Source organism: Gopherus flavomarginatus, chromosome 4, assembly GCF_025201925.1.
Source record: "Gopherus flavomarginatus isolate rGopFla2 chromosome 4, rGopFla2.mat.asm, whole genome shotgun sequence".
Classification (NCBI taxonomy): Eukaryota; Metazoa; Chordata; order Testudines; family Testudinidae; genus Gopherus; species Gopherus flavomarginatus.
The window spans coordinates 101,077,908-101,095,989 of NC_066620.1; the positions used below are offsets into that span (position 1 = coordinate 101,077,908).

Consider the following 18,082-nt stretch of genomic DNA (forward strand, 5'->3'; position numbering starts at 1 on the left):
GTTTGTCACTCCCCTCCAAAACTGCTGGAGCCTTGGAGAAGTTGAGAAGTGTGGGGTCTCTGCAGGCAGAGCAGCTCATGCAGCAGAGCTGCTGTGCTCCATTTCTTAATAATGGGTCCATGTTAGGATTACTAGATCCAGATGCCAATGACCAATTAAAAGGTATGTGAAATGAATGAACTAAGAAACAAGAAAATGCTTCTCTTTTGATAATTAATAGAGCAGTTTCCTGTAGATCCATGTGTCTCCTAGCTATTATTTTAAATGATTTTGGACCTGTATATGAGAGCAAGATTCTGCATTGTAGTAATGTAAAAAGAATCACGCACGCTCAGCATTAACATTGTTTTTTTTCTTTAAAATAAATATGGAAAATAGAAAATATGCCATAGAAATTGTTGATGGATTTTTATTATTAAGGGAATACTAAGCATACCACTGTGCTCTTCCCATTGTTACCATTGCAGAAGTTGGGGGTTTGCAGAGAGTTTTTGTATCTGAAAGCATTATCGATCTAAACGCAATACATGAATGCTTGTTTCTTTCAGGAGTTGGAAGAGTTGATTAAAGCAAAGGAAAAAGAAGTCGAGAAAATAGAACAGAGTGGCCTTTCCTTGGTCCGGAATAAGAAGGAAGAAGTCTCTACTGTTGTCATGAGTACCCTGCAAGAACTTAACCATTCCTGGGCCAATTTGGACCACATGGTGAGAGAACGTGGTTCTGTTAATCAGGAGGCAAACTGTGCCTAGTATTCCTGTGAGTGCAGATAGCGCTCACCAGAAAGCAACAGGTGGATTTCTTCTAAGTGGGAGGGAGGGGAGTAGATGTTCCAGGAGACTGGGCAGTGAGTCTTTATCAACCTTCATGTGATTACACAGGTAAAACGGGTATAAAAATTCCTATTTCACAGGGGTATTGAATTCTTATTTATTAAAGTTTTCACAGTGCTTTCAGATTTCACATGAAATGCGCTGTATTCATTACAAGGACCACCTTTTAAAGTACACACATTACAAATAAAGTGTATGCAGTACTGCCCCAAGCCTATAAATAAACCTACAGCTACAGGTTGAATTAGGGGGGAAATGGCAGGGGGGCTGGAACTAGTGGTGCTGAGGTTGCGGCAGCAGCCCCTGGCTTGAAGTGGCTTCCATCACATACAGGGCTTGCAGCTTAGTTCAATGGCTCTCAGCACCCCACTCTACAAATTGTTCCAGCACTGCTGCTTCCAAGATCCACCCACAAAAGTAATCTTCCCCTCATAGGAGTTGCCAAAATCAGATGCTGCTCCCATTAGATTGTGCAGAGGATCAAAATAAAAAGATGCTGCTCTTGGAGCTCCACTGGGCTCCTTTAATTTGACTCCCCCTGCATGGGGCATGACTCTGCTGTTGGTTCTGCTCCTTGGGCTGGGCTGCTGCTTGATTGGCGGGCAGGGGTGGGAGAACTTTCCAAACACAACTCACTTTTGGCACCAAACGAGACACCATTTACAGTAACTTGTGCAGGTCAGTCTCTTTTCTTTAATGAAGAATAAAATCATTGAAATGTCAGCATCATTATCTATCATCAGTAGGTTTCTGAGTTACCGCCTCACTGGGATTCAGGGGGCAGTTCACAACTCTCAGATATACTGTTCCAGGCTTTCTGCAGACAAGGCTGCAATGGTTACACTCAGTTCGTGTGTCTGAGATTTTTTTTCTCTCCCATAACTACTAGAAACTTGCCTTTTAAAAAAAAAAAAAAAAAAAAAAGAGAGCTGAGATTCTACAGAACAAGGCAGGAGCTTCAGAGACGTTCTAGTACCTCACCCTGCTGTGTACTGGCCCATGAAAAAGCCTGATCAACAGCTGTGAAAAATAGTTTTTCTCATAGTCACTGTGTGTGCTATCAATAATGACAAACCATGTGGTTTAAGGGCTAAGTACTGAACATCAGACCCCCTTTAAGTTGTTATATGTTGTGCAGCCAAAAATTGAGATACCCAAAGTCACTAATGACATCTGAAAATCTTGGCCAGAATTGTTATGTGACCAAGCACATTTCTTGTTAAGCATGACTGTAGAACAAATACCACTGAGCCTGGAGTGCTTAACCTTTTTTTTTTAATTCAAGATCAAATGAAGGGAATTAATTTAAGCAAATAGCAAATGCATCTCACACATTCCATGTTGATTGTTTTTTTTTTTCTCCCAGGTCGGCCAGCTGAAGATATTGTTGCAGTCTGTGCTTGATCAGTGGAGCATTTACAAAGTGGCTTATGAAGAACTAAATAGTTACCTGATGGAAGCTAGATATTCTTTGTCCCGCTTTCATCTCCTCACAGGTTCCTTGGAAGCAGTGAAAGTCCAAGTCGATAACCTTCAGGTAACTAATGAGTACTGAGCCTCCTGACATCTTAAGAAAAGATTTAGAGATAAATTCTGCCCTCAGTACTGCACAGATGTAGCTGACTGCAGAATCTGGCCCTTAAAATATGGAATCTTAGATATTCTGCCAAGCCACAACATTTGATGTTAACAAATGTCCTTATACACATTCCTAGAAGAGCTGGTCCTGAATTTTTTTTTAAAAAGTAGTTTTTTGTGAAATTGCTTTTTTAATCAAAATATTTTTTCTCTACATTTTCTAACCATCTCTAGTTGTTAGAAATATATGAAGATTAATAGAATTTTTAAAAACCAATTTACTTGTCTTTATTCATGCACTGGTAACTTTTGCATTTCTCCAGGCCTGAGCAATTAAAGTCAGTTTCACATGTTTATCATAAGTTCTTCAAGTGTTTGCACATGTCCATTTCACTGTTAGGGAGGTCCGAGCCTTGTGCTCAGATGTCGGAGAACTCTTTCCTTTAGCAGTACCCATCAGGGCGGCTCAAGCGACTCTGTCTCCATAGGCCACTGCATGCTAGTATAAGAGGGCAGAGTCACCCCCAACCCTTCTCAGTCCCTTCTTACCACCAGTGGCAGTTGCTAAAACAATCTCAGACTTCTTGTCATAAGCATCCTCCTTCTTTTGTATCTGTACTTCGTTATTGTTAGAAAGTAGTTACTTAGTTAAGTTTAAGTTAGTTTTAGCTAGTTTTAGTGATAGATTTTTTGTCTTAGGTCTTTTTGGTCTAGTTTTCATCTGCCGGTACTGAGATCAGTACTGAAATGGTGCTGCACTCACCAGGTTTTAAGTCCTGCCTCGCTCGTACTAAATCTATGCTGGTCAGTAACCCACCCCCAGCCTGTTTGAAATATTCAGGAGAATCCCACATAAGTGACAATTGTCTCATTTCTAAGGAATTTAAGCCCCACTTAAAGAAAGCTAAAGTGGCAAGGCTCAAATATTTGCTCATGGAGGCAGCACTTTATCCCCCATCAGACTCTTCTCACACAAAGAGCACCCCAAATACATTGGCCTAGGTTTGGAGCAAACCAGAGGGGACAGCAGCTCCTCAGTCCCATTCACGATACCAAAGAAAAGGCTTAGACCTTCCTCAGGCTCAGTACCTTGCTCAGGCATGTTGGTGCTGAAGCCTAATAGAGGAAGAGACTCTAAAAGACATTCAGGGAAGTCTCTCTCACTTGAGCACTCTACAGCTAAAAAAAAATGGATCGCCACCTCCAGAGCCTGTGCCAGGTCCATCAAGGGCATCCCGAAAGATCTTTGTGACAGAGCCGTCGCTCATTGCTGCTCCCAACCACCCCAAAGACATACGCAGCCACAGGGACCTGCTTAGCTTCTCAGTACCGGTATCTCCAGCAGTGCAAGCACCGATGCCTGCAGCACCTACCTCTCTGTGTCAGGAACTCGCCATACCACTACCTCCCAAGCCTCCCCAAAGGGCGGTGCCATTTCAGTCTAAGGGCGATGTCATACAGTCACAGTTTAGGTAGACTCAGCCCACCTACACGTTTGTCTGCTTGTGAGTCACTGTCATAACATTTCTTCCCAGATCTGGACCTTAGCGTCCAAAATATGGGTGTTAGCATGAAAACCTCCAAGCTTAGTTACCAGCTTGGACCTGGTAATTGCTGCCACCAACCAGGAATTATACAGTGCCTAGCTCACTGTGGTCTCCCCAAAACCTTCCCTGGGGGACCCCAAGACTCAGATTCCTTGAGTCTCACAACAAAGGGGAATAAACCATTTCCCTTCCCCTTCCTCCCCCCCCAGGTGTTCCCTCCCTGGATTCCTGGAGAGATATACAGAAGCAAGCTCCGTGAATCTAAACAAAGGGATTCCACCCTCCCTGCTTCAAGTCCTTGAAACACAAGCACTGAGAGATCTAACCTCTCTCCCCACTCACCCAGAGGGTATGCAAAATCAGGCTTAGTAAATCTAACACAAAGAGATTTTTCCCCCTGACTTCTTCCTCCCACCAATCCCCTGGTGAGCTGCAGACTCAATTCCCTGGAGTCCCCACTAAAGAAAAACTCCAACAGGTCTTAAAAAGAAAGCTTTATATAAAAAGAATGAAAAAGGACATAAAATGGTCTCTGTATTAAGGTGACAATATACAGGGTCAATTGCTTAAAGGAAAAAAATGAATAAACAGCCTTATCCAAAAAGAATACAATTCAAAACACTCCAGCAACTACACACATGTAAATACAAAAAAAAACAATATAAACCTATTGTCTTACTATCCTTGTACTTACAACTTGGAAACAGAAGATTAGAAAACCTGGAGATAGAAATATCACTCTCAGAGCCGAGAGGGCACAGACCCAAGACAAAGAACAAAGAACTCACACCCAAAACTTCCCTCCACCCAGATTTGAAAAAGTCTTGTTTCCTGATTGGTCCTCTGGTCAGGTGTTTGGTTCCCTGTGTTAACCCTTTACAGGTAAAAGAACATTAACCCTTAGCTATCTGTTTATGACAGTCACCTACAGTGGAATATGTATAACATATGCAAGCACTTGAAGACAAAAAGAAAGTTGCGTACCTTTCTGTAACTGTTCTTCTTCGAGATGTGGTCTACGTGTCCATTCCACAACCTGCCCTCCTTCCCCTCTCTGTGGGAGGTAAAAAGGAACTGAGAGAGGTCGGGGCAGCTCCACCCTCTTACGCCAACATGCAGTGGCACGTGACAACTGAGGGTGCTTGAGCTGCCCCGATAGGTACTGCTGAGGGGAAAAAGTTTTCTGACAACTGTGCACAAGGCATGTACACGCCTACAGTGGAATTGACATGTGCAACACATCTCAAAGAACAAGTTACAGAAAGGCAAGTAATTGGTTTTTTTTCTCTTTCAGGTTTCAGTGTTGCAGTGTATGCGTTTCAAACACAGTATTGCCAACCTCAAACTTTCAAAACCATGCAACTAGCTTAAAAATCATGAGGGTTTAAGAAAAATAGAGTCCTTTTTATTTGCCTTCAGGTTTCTGAGTCTTTAGGGAACACTCAGGTCACATTTTCAAGTTTTCCTTTTTAATCATGAGGGATAGAAACTTACACTTTTAAAAAAACAAAAGCTGAGATTCTCACATATTCAAATGACTCCAGGAGCAGGGGATTTATGAAAAATATCAAGTATCACAAGCTCATAATAAAAACATGATCATTCAAAACACTGCCAGCACAGAAGTGTGTTTGTTTTAAAACCGTTGTTTTTGAAATTAAAAATATTGTGGAAACATTTCATATGTCTTAGGACTTATTTAAAAATGTGTTTTATTAGTAGTTAATTGGGGGCAAATTTAAGTTGATGTTGTTGCAATGATTGGCAGTTTAGATAGATTGTATACATGTCAGTGGAGTTGCAAAGATACAAGTGAAGGTGAAAATGGCATATGTGTAAATTTGCAATTCCGAAATTGAGGTCCACAGAGCACTCGCTGACAAATGGTGCTGCCTCTTTTCCTTGTTCCCAGATATTACATTTCATAAAAGGCAGCAAGTAAAACAATAAATACTTTTGATTTTTTTTCTTTGGGACAGATTGTGGGCCCAAGGTGCCACCTTACTACTTTGAGCTGACAGCCTGTACTGCCACTCACAGCACTGGAAGGGAAATAGGCTCAGCAGAAGCACTGTATTCCTCCTCTCCTTATTTGGGTGGGCAGGAGCAGGTGACTGGGCAGTGCTCCCTTGTACCCCTTCCCCCTCCACCCCTCCAAACACATCCAGCAGCAGACAGACCCAGTCCAGTTTACACCCTCCTTGAAGCAGCAGGGAGACTGGGAAAGGATCTGCGGCTGTGCCGTCAAGAGGTGTGATTGCAGCATGTCTATACATAGCCAAACTAGATTTGATCAAGATAGTTCGCTAAAAATGGCAACATGGGTGGTGGTATGGGCTAAATGATGCAAGCATAAGTCTGACCGACCAGTACCCTGGGTACATACTCAGGTGGCTATCCAGTGCCACTGCCTGTGTTGCCACAGCTTCACTGCTGTTTTTAGCAAGCTAGCTAGATCAAAGTTAGCTCAATTGTGCCTACACGTGTTGCAGTCATATCTGCTATTGCAGTGTAGACATAGCCTTAGAACTTGTCAACGCGAACGTTTAGTTTGCCGCAAGCTGGAGTGTGAATCTACCCTTCACTAGCGTGTTGCAGACTAACTCTCCATGTGGACCCTGCTGCCATGCACTAACACTTTCATCTACTCCCATTTCAAAGCAGGGTAGATCAAAGCGCATTAATGGACTGTTAGTGTGTGTCAGCAAGGTCCACGTGGAGAGTTAGTCTGTGGAAGACTGATGTGGGATAGACTTACATCCCAGATTGTTCTGAACTAAATGTTCCTGTAGAGCTCCCCTTAGTCACAAGTTCCTTCCCAGGCTGCACTTTCCCTTGTTGAGAGTAGATTGTTAACTCATGATCTAGCCTTAAGCAATTATTGTAGCTGTTCATGAGTCCAAGGATGGGTTGGGAGGTCTCTTAACAAAGAGCGCATCTCATGATCACATTGTTTAAAAAGTTTGAGATCCCCTAATGGTGATGATTTGAATTCCACACTTGTTTAAACTTCTGCTCAGTGTAAATAAATAGGTTAACAATATTTTTTGAAAACATACTTCCTTGTGTTGCTAAGAACATCCTAAATTAATAACCAAAAGAATTTTAAAAATAAGATCTACTTTTCACTACTTGTGCTGCTAGTTCACTTTTGTGCATTTCTCTCACTTGGACTGTGGAAAATAGACTAGTCAAATTTAATATTGTTTCTTCAGTAGTTAGCCTCCAGTCAGTTTTGCTTTTTATTCATGATAGACTAGCATATAGTGTAGTCTTTTGGTTGCAAGCACTGTATGTGAATATTTGTTTAAAGTCAACTTGTTTCATTGAAACGTTTTTTCATTTAGGTAAATGGATTTGGTAAAAATGTAATTTTTTATAAAATCTAGATTTTGAGCCAAATTTAACCCGACAGTGTTTCTTTAAACATGTATTTAAGTATGATTTGAATTATTATAGGGGTAAAAATAAGAAATGTAACTTGATTTCATGAAGTCATATGACTCATGCACTTCTGTGGTGAGATTAAAATCTTTTTTATTCTACAGGAGTGGAATAGATCTCAATGTTGTTGTTTTTCTTTTTTCTCTCTATACAGAGCCTGCAGGATGAGTTGGAAAAGCAAGAGAACAGCTTACGGAAGTTCGGTTCAGTGACAAACCAGTTATTGAAAGAGTGTCACCCACCAGTCACTGAAACACTTTCTGACTCTCTGAAAGAAGTCAATATGAGGTATAAAGGTTGCTTTTGTGTTCAACATTGTTAAACTGAAAGTTATGGTTGAAAGCTTCCAGCTCTCAAAACCTAATTTAAATATGTTTGGATTATCTGATTTCCTCATTTTATTTTATTTTGTTCATTGATTTTGTATGAAATATTTTAAAGCTTTAAATATACTTTAAAATTTGTAAATTGTTCAAAAATATTCAGGTTTCTTGAGTCCGGAGAGGATTGAAGAAACAGAAGGGCATAACCAAGTAATTTGCCTACATAATGGCAAATGAAATTCAATGTTGATAAATGCAAAGTAATGCAAAATGGAAGGAAGAACTTAAATTTTCATATATACATGCACCAAGAGTGTTTAGATGTATTCTAAATTAAGGGTATCAACTCTGGAAGGGGACCTGGGCTTCACATAACCAACTCAATGAAGGCCTCTGTTCAAGGTATAGCTGCAGTCGAAAAAAGCAAACAAGATGTTAAAATTCACAGGGAACAGGATGGAGAATAATACCAAAGACATCTTTATACCATTATATAAATCAATGGCTCGCCCTCATCCTGAATACTGTTTGTAGTACTGATCGTCCCATCTCAAAGAAGATACTGCAGAATTAGAAGGCTCCACAGATGAATGAGGAGAATGATTAGGGGTATGGAAAATTATCATAAGAGGAGAGATTGAATAGTTTGGGATTTTTACTTTATAGAAGAATAAGATGGGACTTGACAAAAGTATTAAAAATAATATACAATATTGAGAATGTAAACTGGGAATTTCTTTTTTCAGTGTCTCATAGTTCTGGAAAAGTGAGTGAACTGAAGGGTGGCAAATTTCAAAACTGATAAAGGAAATGCTTTTTCACACAACATGTGATTAGACTGTAAAACTCTTTGCCACAAGATGTCATTGCAGCCAAGAATTTAGCAAGATTTAAAGAGAGATTGTATGGATAACAAGAATATCCAAAGTTGTTATAGTTAATACTTTTTAAAAGAGTTTTTTAAAAAGGATGTAACCCCTCAGACTTCAGAGCTTTAACCAATTTGTGGCTATTAGAGATTAGCAGGAGACTGTATCGCCCTTCTTCTGCCTGCTGTGCAGTTTTTCTTGCCCCTTTTTTGCAAGCATCTAGTGATGGCTATTGTCAGATACAAATATGATGCAGTATGGCAGTTCATGTGAACATACATTCCTCTGTTTAAGTGCTCAGAGAATATTGTACTACTGATTTTTTTTAAAAAGTATGATTTAAAACAGCATCAGTTTTATGTAATAACCATGATCTAATCTAATTTGAGTCATAAGAGTTACTTGTTTTCTAAACCACTACTTGTCAAAGCAAACATGTAATTCTTTACGTATCTATGAACAGTATATAATTGCTACTTTAGGCCTTCTTCTGTATAGCTCTGTTAACTCACACGCTTTGACATATCCATTTGATATATCTGCCAGGTGGAATAACCTTTTGGAAGAGATTGCAGAGCAGCTACACTCAAGTAAGGTCCTGCTTCAGCTTTGGCAGAAGTACAAAGACTGTTACAGCCAGTGCTGCTCCTCAGTCCAGCAGCATGAGGGCCAAACCAATGAGCTGTTGAAGACAGCCACTAACAAGGACATAGCTGATGATGAAGTCACTACCTGGATTCAGGATTGCAATGTAAGCTCACTGCTTTAGCACAATTACCTGGGCTAATATCACAACAGGGTTTTCTATACTAAATTGTTTATCTGGGCTAATCAAAATAGTTTGAGATTTGTATGTAGGGGAGATATTTTCTCTTCACTAAAGAATCCTTCAGGCAATAACCATGGGCTTTGCCTTTCCTATCCAGATTCTGCCATGAGACAAGGCCAAAGGGGCCCCCATCTTCCTGAATCAGGAATTCAGGGTACTGAGTTCTCCTGGGTTCCTGGGATTTTCTCACGCTAACTTCATTCCTCATCTTAAATGTTAGTTCAGACACTTCTGTGTATTGGTCAAGGCCCATGCTAGAGGCAGATGAATTGAATTACTGTGTGCACCTATCTTTGGGCCCAATCCTTCGGTCTTTCCTTATCCAAGTCACAGTTACTTGGTGAACTGTTCCCATTGATTTCAGTGAGAGAGCTCACATGAGAGAGGATTGCAAGGTCCGCTGCTATGATTTAGCCTACATACTCTAGACTGGAAAATACATCAGGCAGAACAGAAGAGAGAAGTTTAAAATCTTTTCCCACCTCTCTTTGATTGTGAAAGAACATGATGCACTCTGTTGAAATCTCAAGATTCTGCCCCTTCATCAGTTTACCCACATCTCATGTCAAAGGTACAATTTATCTCCTAAACATGGACAAATTTCTTCATTTATGAGTTACGATAGCCCATTATACCACTGCCTTTGATAGGCAGATTGTCATAGAAGGTTGCCTGGAGCACCCTCTAGCATCAGGCCACAGCACAACAGGCATGTCAGCCTCAGTTCACTCTTTGAGTCCTCAGTCACTCCACTTCAGGCTCTCCTGCTTTAATAATATCCCTTCTTAGAACTGGTTATTACCAAAATATAGCTCATTGCATCTGCAACAGAAGTCCCAAACATAGTTCATCTCCCACATCTGGTGGATATAGTCTTTAAAGCCCTGCTCTTCCCAGCAAGCACCCCCCTCACGCCCTTTCTGTAGGTTGTCCTTCCTTACCACACTCTGGTGCCATCTGCCACATGTAGGCTCCTCTGTCCCTCTGCTATGACAGCCACCCCAGCCCTATCAGCTAGAGTGCAACCCCGCTCTTACCAGCAGGAAACCCCTACAGCTGCTCTGCTGGGAGATCATCCCTCACCAGGGGAGTATCCTTCCCTGGACCCACCTCTCAAGTGTGGAGTCATCAGCAAGTAAGCCCCTCCACTGGTCTCCTGCCATCAGCTCTCTGGCTTGGGGATGCCAGCCAGCAAACCCCTCTTCGCTATCCTACCTTCAGCTTTCCCCAGGAACCTTCCACAGCTTCCTTTTGGGACCTTTCGCCATCCACCTGGTATCTGGCAGCTCTCACCTGCCCTTTTCCTGAATGACTCAGACTGTGCTCTAAGACAGTCCTCACTCACTCACTGAGAGACCGTCTCCAATTCTCCCCATTCTTTATAGCCCCAGGTGCTGACTGGCCCTCTTAATTGGCCAAACTGGTAGCTTTAGATTTTCAGAAAGCTTTTGACAAGGTCCCTCACCAAAGGCTATTAAGCAAAGTAAGCTGTCATGGGATAAGAAGGAAGCTCCTCTCATGGACTGGTAACTGGTTAGAAGATAAGAAACAAAGGGTAGGAATAAATGATCAGTTTTCAGAATGGAAAGAGGTAAATAGTGGTGTCCCCAGGGGTCTGTTCTGGGACCAGTCCTGTTCAACATATTCATAAATAATCCGGAAAAAGGGGTAAACAGTGAGGTGGCAAAATTTGCAGATGATACAAAACTACCCAAGACAGTTAAGTCCCAGGCAGAAGAGCTACAAAAGGATCTCTCAAAACTGGGTGACTGGGCAACTAAATGGCAGATGAAATTCAATGTTGATAAATGCAAAGTAATGCACATTGGAAAACATAATCCCAATTATACATCTAAAATGATGGGGTCTATATTAGCTGTTACCACTCAAAAAAGGGATCTTGGAGTCATTGTGGATAGTTCTCTGAAAACATCCACTCAATGTCCAGCAGCAGTCAAAAACGCGAACAGAATGTTGGGAATCATTAAAAAAGAGATAGATAATAAGACCGATAATATCATATTGCCTCTATATAAATCCATGATACTTCCATATTTGAATACTGTGTGCAGATGTGGTCGCCCCATCTCAAAAAGGATATATTGGAATTGGAAAAGATTCAGAAAAGGGCAACAAAAATGATTAGGGATATGGAATGTGCTCCATATGAGGAGAGATTAATAAGACTGGGACTTTTCAGCTTGGAAAAGAGACGACTAAGGGGCGATATGATAGACGTATATAAAATCATGACTGGTGTGGAGAAAGTAAATAAGGAAGTGTTATTTACTCCCTCTCATAATACAAGAACTAGGGGTCACCAAATGAAATTAATTGGCAACAGGTTTAAAACAAACAAAAGGAAATATTTCTTCACACAACACACAGTCAACCTGTGGAACTCTTTGCCAGAGGATGTGAGGGCCAAGACTATAAGTGGGTTCAAAAAAGAACTAGATCGATTCATGGAGGATAGGTCCATCAATGGCTATTAGCCGGGATGGGCAGGGACAGTGTCGCTAGCTTCTGTTTGCCAGAAGCTGAGAGTGAGCGACAGGGGATGGATCACTTGATGATTACTTGCTCTGTTCATTCCCTCTGGGGCACCTGGCATTGGTTACTGTCAGAAGACAGGATACTGGGCCAGATGGACCTTTGATCTGACCCACTATGGCCGTTCTTATGTTCACCTATTCTGGCACAGAGAGTTGGACCTGCTTCATTTACTGGGGCCAGCCACCCTGTGATACAGGTCCTCACCATTTTCATTCTATTTAGTGTAAGCTATCAAAATATACAGATAAAAAATTGCTACCTAAAATTGCATTCATGGGTTTTCAGGCACTTGGGTTCACAACCAGAAATGTCAAAGTAGGATTGTTTCCTCCTGTGCTCATTTGGCATGTTTTTGCCATGAAAACAATAAGCACAAAAATATATGGATTTAAAAAATCTTCCAACTACATTAGTTAACTTAGAGAGGGTGTGTCCAGTCAAAGTTGAACTTACTGATCCAAAGTGAGGTATTTTTCGCTTCTAGAAATGACATCATATCAACTGATCCATGTGGATGCTTTCCACGTGTTTCTGATCAGTGCTCAAAATTTGCATGTAAATAGCTGATCGGTCATTCCTTTTCCAATCCTTCGAACGTATATATTGAAACATGCTCTTTTCCATACTACAGAGGTCAATCAAGAGTTACTAAAGGCTTTTCTAGTGGAATGTAGTAGTATTTATGTTAAAATGTAATCAGTTTTTTTTTCATGAGTTAAATTACAAATTTTGAGAACCTCAAGAGCTCAGCTGAGATTGTTTTGAATCAGTGAATTTTAAGCTTTTGTTCACTACAGGATCTATTGAAATGCCTGGGGACAGTGCAGGATTCTCTGTTTGTTCTTCATGAACTTGGAGAGCAGCTTAAGCAACAAGTGGAGACTTCCGCAGTAGCAGCTATTCAGTCTGATCAACTCTCCCTGAGCCAAAACTTGTCAGCCTTAGAGCAGGCTCTCATCAGGCAAAAGGCTGTACTTCAGGTATGAAAAGCTTACTTGTATTCATTGCTCCTGATCATTCCGTTCTGCCTGAAAATATGTGCACTGATCTAGCCAAAGTTGCATGGAAAATTACACCCAAAAAAGGTGCATAATCTGCACAGGCATATTCCCTAGAGATCCATGTAGTATGTGTAGTAAAGCTAAAGGTGGGAGAATCCAACTAGCATGCCCAAACCTATAATAGGAAATTAGGAAGGTGAATCCCAGTGCTGAAAAAGGGACAACAAACCTTGCAAGAGGGGCAGAAATTTACCATAGGAAGCTAGAAACCACATAGCAGTTGTGGACATGACAGTCAGTCAGTCAGTGTATAGCGCTAACCTCCAGATCCACAGGTGCTACTTAGCTACAAGGGGCTAGGAAATATCAAGGAGTCCCTCACAGTCAATAAACATGTAGGGAAACCAGGATTGGATTTTTGAAAGCATTCCTCATTAACCTAGCTGTGCTCCTGTTGAAGTCAGTGAGAGTGTTACCATTTACTTCAATGGGAAAAGGCCATTGCTGCATGCTTTTGAAAATCCCACATTAAATATATACAGGAGTCAGTAAAGAAACTGTGCTCATAAATCAGTTGCCAATGGCATGGGAAATGTCCAGTTCCGCTGATTAAAGCACAACAATGGCGGCACAGCACAAGTCCTTCAGCAAACGTACATATGCATGAAAAAAGTACAGGGAAGTAGCTTATATCCAGATGGCTGTGTGCTGTAGAAAGTGCTCATAAGACTGCCAGTTCGGTTTGTTAAACCTATAAAATAACAAGCATGCATGCCATTTCTTATACAGTGTAAAAGAAGGGGGCTTTTATAGCAATCTAGAATTTAACTATGACTACTCTTTATTTTTATTAACAGTATTACTTAAGCCGACAATTTGGTTTTATAAAGGGAAAAGTTTAATTATCTCAGACACCTAAACTATTTTTAAAATAACATTACATTTTTAGCATTCAGTCTTGAAACCTTAAAATTTAGATAAAGCTAAGAATTTTGGGGGTTGAATTTTTCTTTTTAAATTAATTTGTGTATGTGATTTTATTTAGAATTACATTTTTGCAGAGTTTCAAGTGTTACAACAAAGCTATTTTTATGGTGAAGGACCTCCAAATCAGCCCTAATTTTTTTGAAAAGCGCCATTGTTAATCCCTTTGAACTCCTAACAGAGCTGATTTACTTGCAACTTTCTTGAAAAGTAAAGGTTTACTGTTGCCCTCTATTCATCAAACACTTAAGCGTGTGCTTAAGTCCCATTGAGTTCAGTGTGCATGTGCTTAAAGTTAAGCATGTGCTAAGTACTTTGCTGAATTGGTGCTTTAAAGACTAAATGGTGTAAGTTTTGTTACAATCAGCTCTTGTTTTCATGCCTAGCAAAAGGATTATAACCTCACTTTCAAAACAAATACAGCCTTTACTATGGAGGCAGTATCACTGCCTCTAATCAAAAAATATTGGTTCTACTGTGGAGAAGCAATCAGCAGTCCCATTGCTACCAATGAGAATTGCTATTATGGGAGTTGGAGCATCAGGATGTTTGAAAGGGCAGTGAAGAGCACAGCAAGAACATAAATGTTATGTGACCTCATGTTAAGCTTTTAAATTGTGGACTTTCTTTTCTTAGGCTGGAATTCTAGACTATGAGACATTTGCTAAGAGCCTAGAAGGTCTGGAGGCCTGGATAACAGAAGCTGAAGAAATGTTGAAAGGACAAGACCCCAGTCATTCATCTGACCTCTCTACAATCCAGAATAGGATGGAAGAACTCAAAGTGAGTGGCAAATATAGACAGTATGACATTAAATTGAGGTCAGCATGACCCATGCATAGATACTCCCCACTTAAGCAAGCGTTCCGTTCTGAATTTTGTGTAAATCGGGAACGTATCTCCAACAGTTATGCACCCCCCCCCAAAAAAAAAAAAGCATATGAAACTTTTTCTGTAAGAGAAGATTTCCGTAAGTCAGGTTTGCACAACCCGGGGAGCTTCTGTATAGTATACCGTATGCACAAAATCTACACATGCATTCACTTCTCATCAAAGCTTCACATACACACACTAAAGACAGAAAACCAAAAGTTAATTCTGGCAATCTATTCTTAACTGCCTTCCTTGTGCCTCAGTGTAAGAAGGATCTGGGTGGGCAAACTGATTGGAATAAAATAAGTACAAAAACATCCAAACTTGAACAGTTTTAGAAGTTCAGAAAAGTTTGTGTATTTTCTTTTATCTCTGTTCTCTTCATATTCCTGAACCTCTGCAATTCATGAGCCTGGCACAGAAAGTAGAAAAGATAAAGTACCACAAAAGCAGCTCTTTTATTTCTGCCTACATGGAAGCAGGAAGACTGTTCACATAAGCTTTGCAGATACAAGAGGTTCACATAAGAATGATTTGGACATCCAGACCTTTGGGTGCTTACCTAAACTGAACCTTCAAACGTTTGGACAGCTAACTGAATAGTATGTGCTGTATCTCATTTCCTCTTATATCTGGATAGTGTCAGGAAAGAAAATAAATACCCCAGTGTAACATTTCAACAGAGATGCAAGATGCATCAGTGACCCCTGAATATGAAGCAGAGTTTAATAGCCTGATCCCATGAGAACGACCATTCTTTGAAATGTAATATATAATCTGCTTACTATACAAGGGATTCCCAGAATACTCTGTTGGAAATTCAGGACCAGATCCAAACTTCCTCGAGTATGGGAGTGTGCACATCCAGATTTTTGATCTGTTGCCAACTCTAGAAAGTATTACACATTTTAAAATATATCTTAACATCTGCACAAGTGGCAAGTTAAGTCAAATGAACTTTATGTAGTGATATTTTCTACACCCTAAATTAAGTAATTTCTCTTATATGCTAATTTTTAATATCTTAATAATTAAAGTGAATGTGTATGTGTATTATACTATATATATGGTCACTTGTTTGTCTTTTTACTTCTGTCAGGAACAAATCCCTGACAGAAAGTTGATGACACCCCTTCTCCCCCGCAAACCCAGTATTTCCTCCATTTTAGCCCTGCTGTTATCCTTCCACCAGAAATAGCTACAGAACTTCTCTCCACTATGTCTTAATTGATGGGTGTACTGATCAGCATAAGAAATTTCTTTTCACAGGCTAAGTGCACTATCTTTGAAGAGATGCCTCCTTTTGCAAGGATCTAGGATCATGAGTCTCTTGCCTGGCAATGGAGAGCACTTACCACAAGGTGGCAATCCAAGCCATCCCAAATTTGTCAACTGAGAGCTTTCCCATAATTTTCAGATTCCAATAAGATAATTATTGAATTTCTTTGTCTATAGCTACATATGTTCTTTATCACTTGTTCCAGAGCCAGATGTTAAAGTTCAGTAGCATGGCACCAGATTTGGACCGTCTGAACGAGCTGGGTTACAGGCTACCCCTGAATGATAAAGAAATCAAAAGGATGCAGAATCTGAACAGGCGGTGGTCCATAATCTCATCTCAGACGACAGAAAGATTCAGGTCGGTCAGCTAGAAGGACATATATTACTCTCTGTTAGTCATTCTGAGCTGGAAAATGCAGTTTAATGCATGGCATGTGGAACTTTGGCTTTACCTGCACAATGTGAATTTTGCTGATATAACAAAACCAGTAAGAACATAAGAGTGACCATACTGGATCAGACCAAAAGTCCATCTAGCCCAGTATCCTCTCTTCCAACAGTGGCCAATACCAGGTGCCGAAGAGGGAATGAACAGAACAAGTAATCACCAAGTGATCCATCCCCTGTCACCTATTCCCAGCTTCTGGCAAACAGAGGCTAGGGACACCATCCCTGCCCATCCTGGCTAATAGCCATTAATGGATCTATCCTGCATGAATTTATCTAGTTCTTTTTTGAACCCTGTTATAGTCTTGGCCTTGGTCAACATTCTTTGGCAAGGAATTCCACAGGTTGACTGTGCATTGGGTAAAAAAATACTTCCTTTTGTTTGTTTTTAAACCTGCCACTGATTAGTTTTATTTGGTGACCCTAGTTCTTGTGTTATGAGAGAGACTAAATAACCCTTCCCTATTTACTTTCTCCACACCAATCATGATTTTATAGACCGCTATCACATCCCCCTTTTTTCCCAAGCTGAAAAGTCCCAGTCTTATTAATCTCCCCTCATATGGCAGACGCTAAATACCCCTAATAATTTTTGTTTAACTTTTTTGAGATGGAGTGACCAAATCTGTACATAGTATTCAAGATGTGGGCATACCATGGATTTATATAGAGACAATATGATATTTTTGGTCTTATTATCTATCTCTTAATGATTCCCAATGTTCTGTTTGCTTTGACTGCTGCTGCACATCGACTAGATGTTTTCAAAGAACTATCCACACTGACTCCAAGATCCCTTTTTTGAGTGGTAACAGCTAATTTAGACACCATCATTGTATATGTATAGGGATTATGTTTTCCAGTGTGCATTACTTTGCATTTATCAACATTGAATTTCATCTGCCATTTAGTTGCCCAGTCACCCAGTTTTGAGAGATCCTTTTGTAGCTCTTCGCAGACTGCCTGGGTCTTAACTATCTTGAGTAGTTTTGTATCCTCCGTAAATTTTGCCACCTCACGGTTTACCCCTTTTTCCAGATCATTTATGAATATGTTCAATAGGTTTGGGCCCAGAACAGACCCCTGGGTGACACCACTGTTTACCTCTCTCCATTCTGAAAACTGACAATTTATTCCTACTCTTTTTTTCCTATCTTTTAACCAGTTACCAACCCATGAGAGGACCTTCCCTCTTATCCCATGACAGCTTATTTTGCTTAATAGTCTTTAGTGAGGGACCTTGTCAAAGGCTTTCTGAAAATCTAAATACACTATATCCACTGGATCCCCCTTGTCCACATGCTTGTTGACCCCCTCAAAGTATTCTAGTAGATTGGTGCGGCATGATTTCCCTTTACAAAAACCATGTTGACTATTCCCCAACAAATTATGTTCATTTGTGTCTCTGACAATTTTGTTCTTTACTATAATTTCAGCCAGTTTGCCTAGTACTGAAGTCAGGCTTACTGACCTGTAATTGCCGGGATCACCTCTGGAGTCCATTTTAAAAATTGGCATCA

At 40.4% G+C, this 18,082-nt stretch overlaps 1 protein-coding gene across 14 annotated transcripts in view; it reads left to right on the forward strand.

Moving 5' to 3' along the window:
* The window catches only part of SYNE1 (spectrin repeat containing nuclear envelope protein 1), a 492,410-nt gene that overhangs the window by 404,571 nt on the left and 69,757 nt on the right, over window positions 1-18,082 (forward strand). For all 14 annotated transcript variants that reach the window (XM_050949357.1, XM_050949360.1, XM_050949369.1 and 11 more), the window contains 7 exons: window positions 549-704; window positions 2,197-2,367; window positions 7,554-7,687; window positions 9,138-9,342; window positions 12,774-12,956; window positions 14,598-14,744; window positions 16,319-16,473. In XM_050949357.1, coding sequence (XP_050805314.1) covers window positions 549-704; window positions 2,197-2,367; window positions 7,554-7,687; window positions 9,138-9,342; window positions 12,774-12,956; window positions 14,598-14,744; window positions 16,319-16,473 — 1,151 coding nt within the window. The remainder of the gene's footprint in view (window positions 1-548; window positions 705-2,196; window positions 2,368-7,553; window positions 7,688-9,137; window positions 9,343-12,773; window positions 12,957-14,597; window positions 14,745-16,318; window positions 16,474-18,082) is intronic.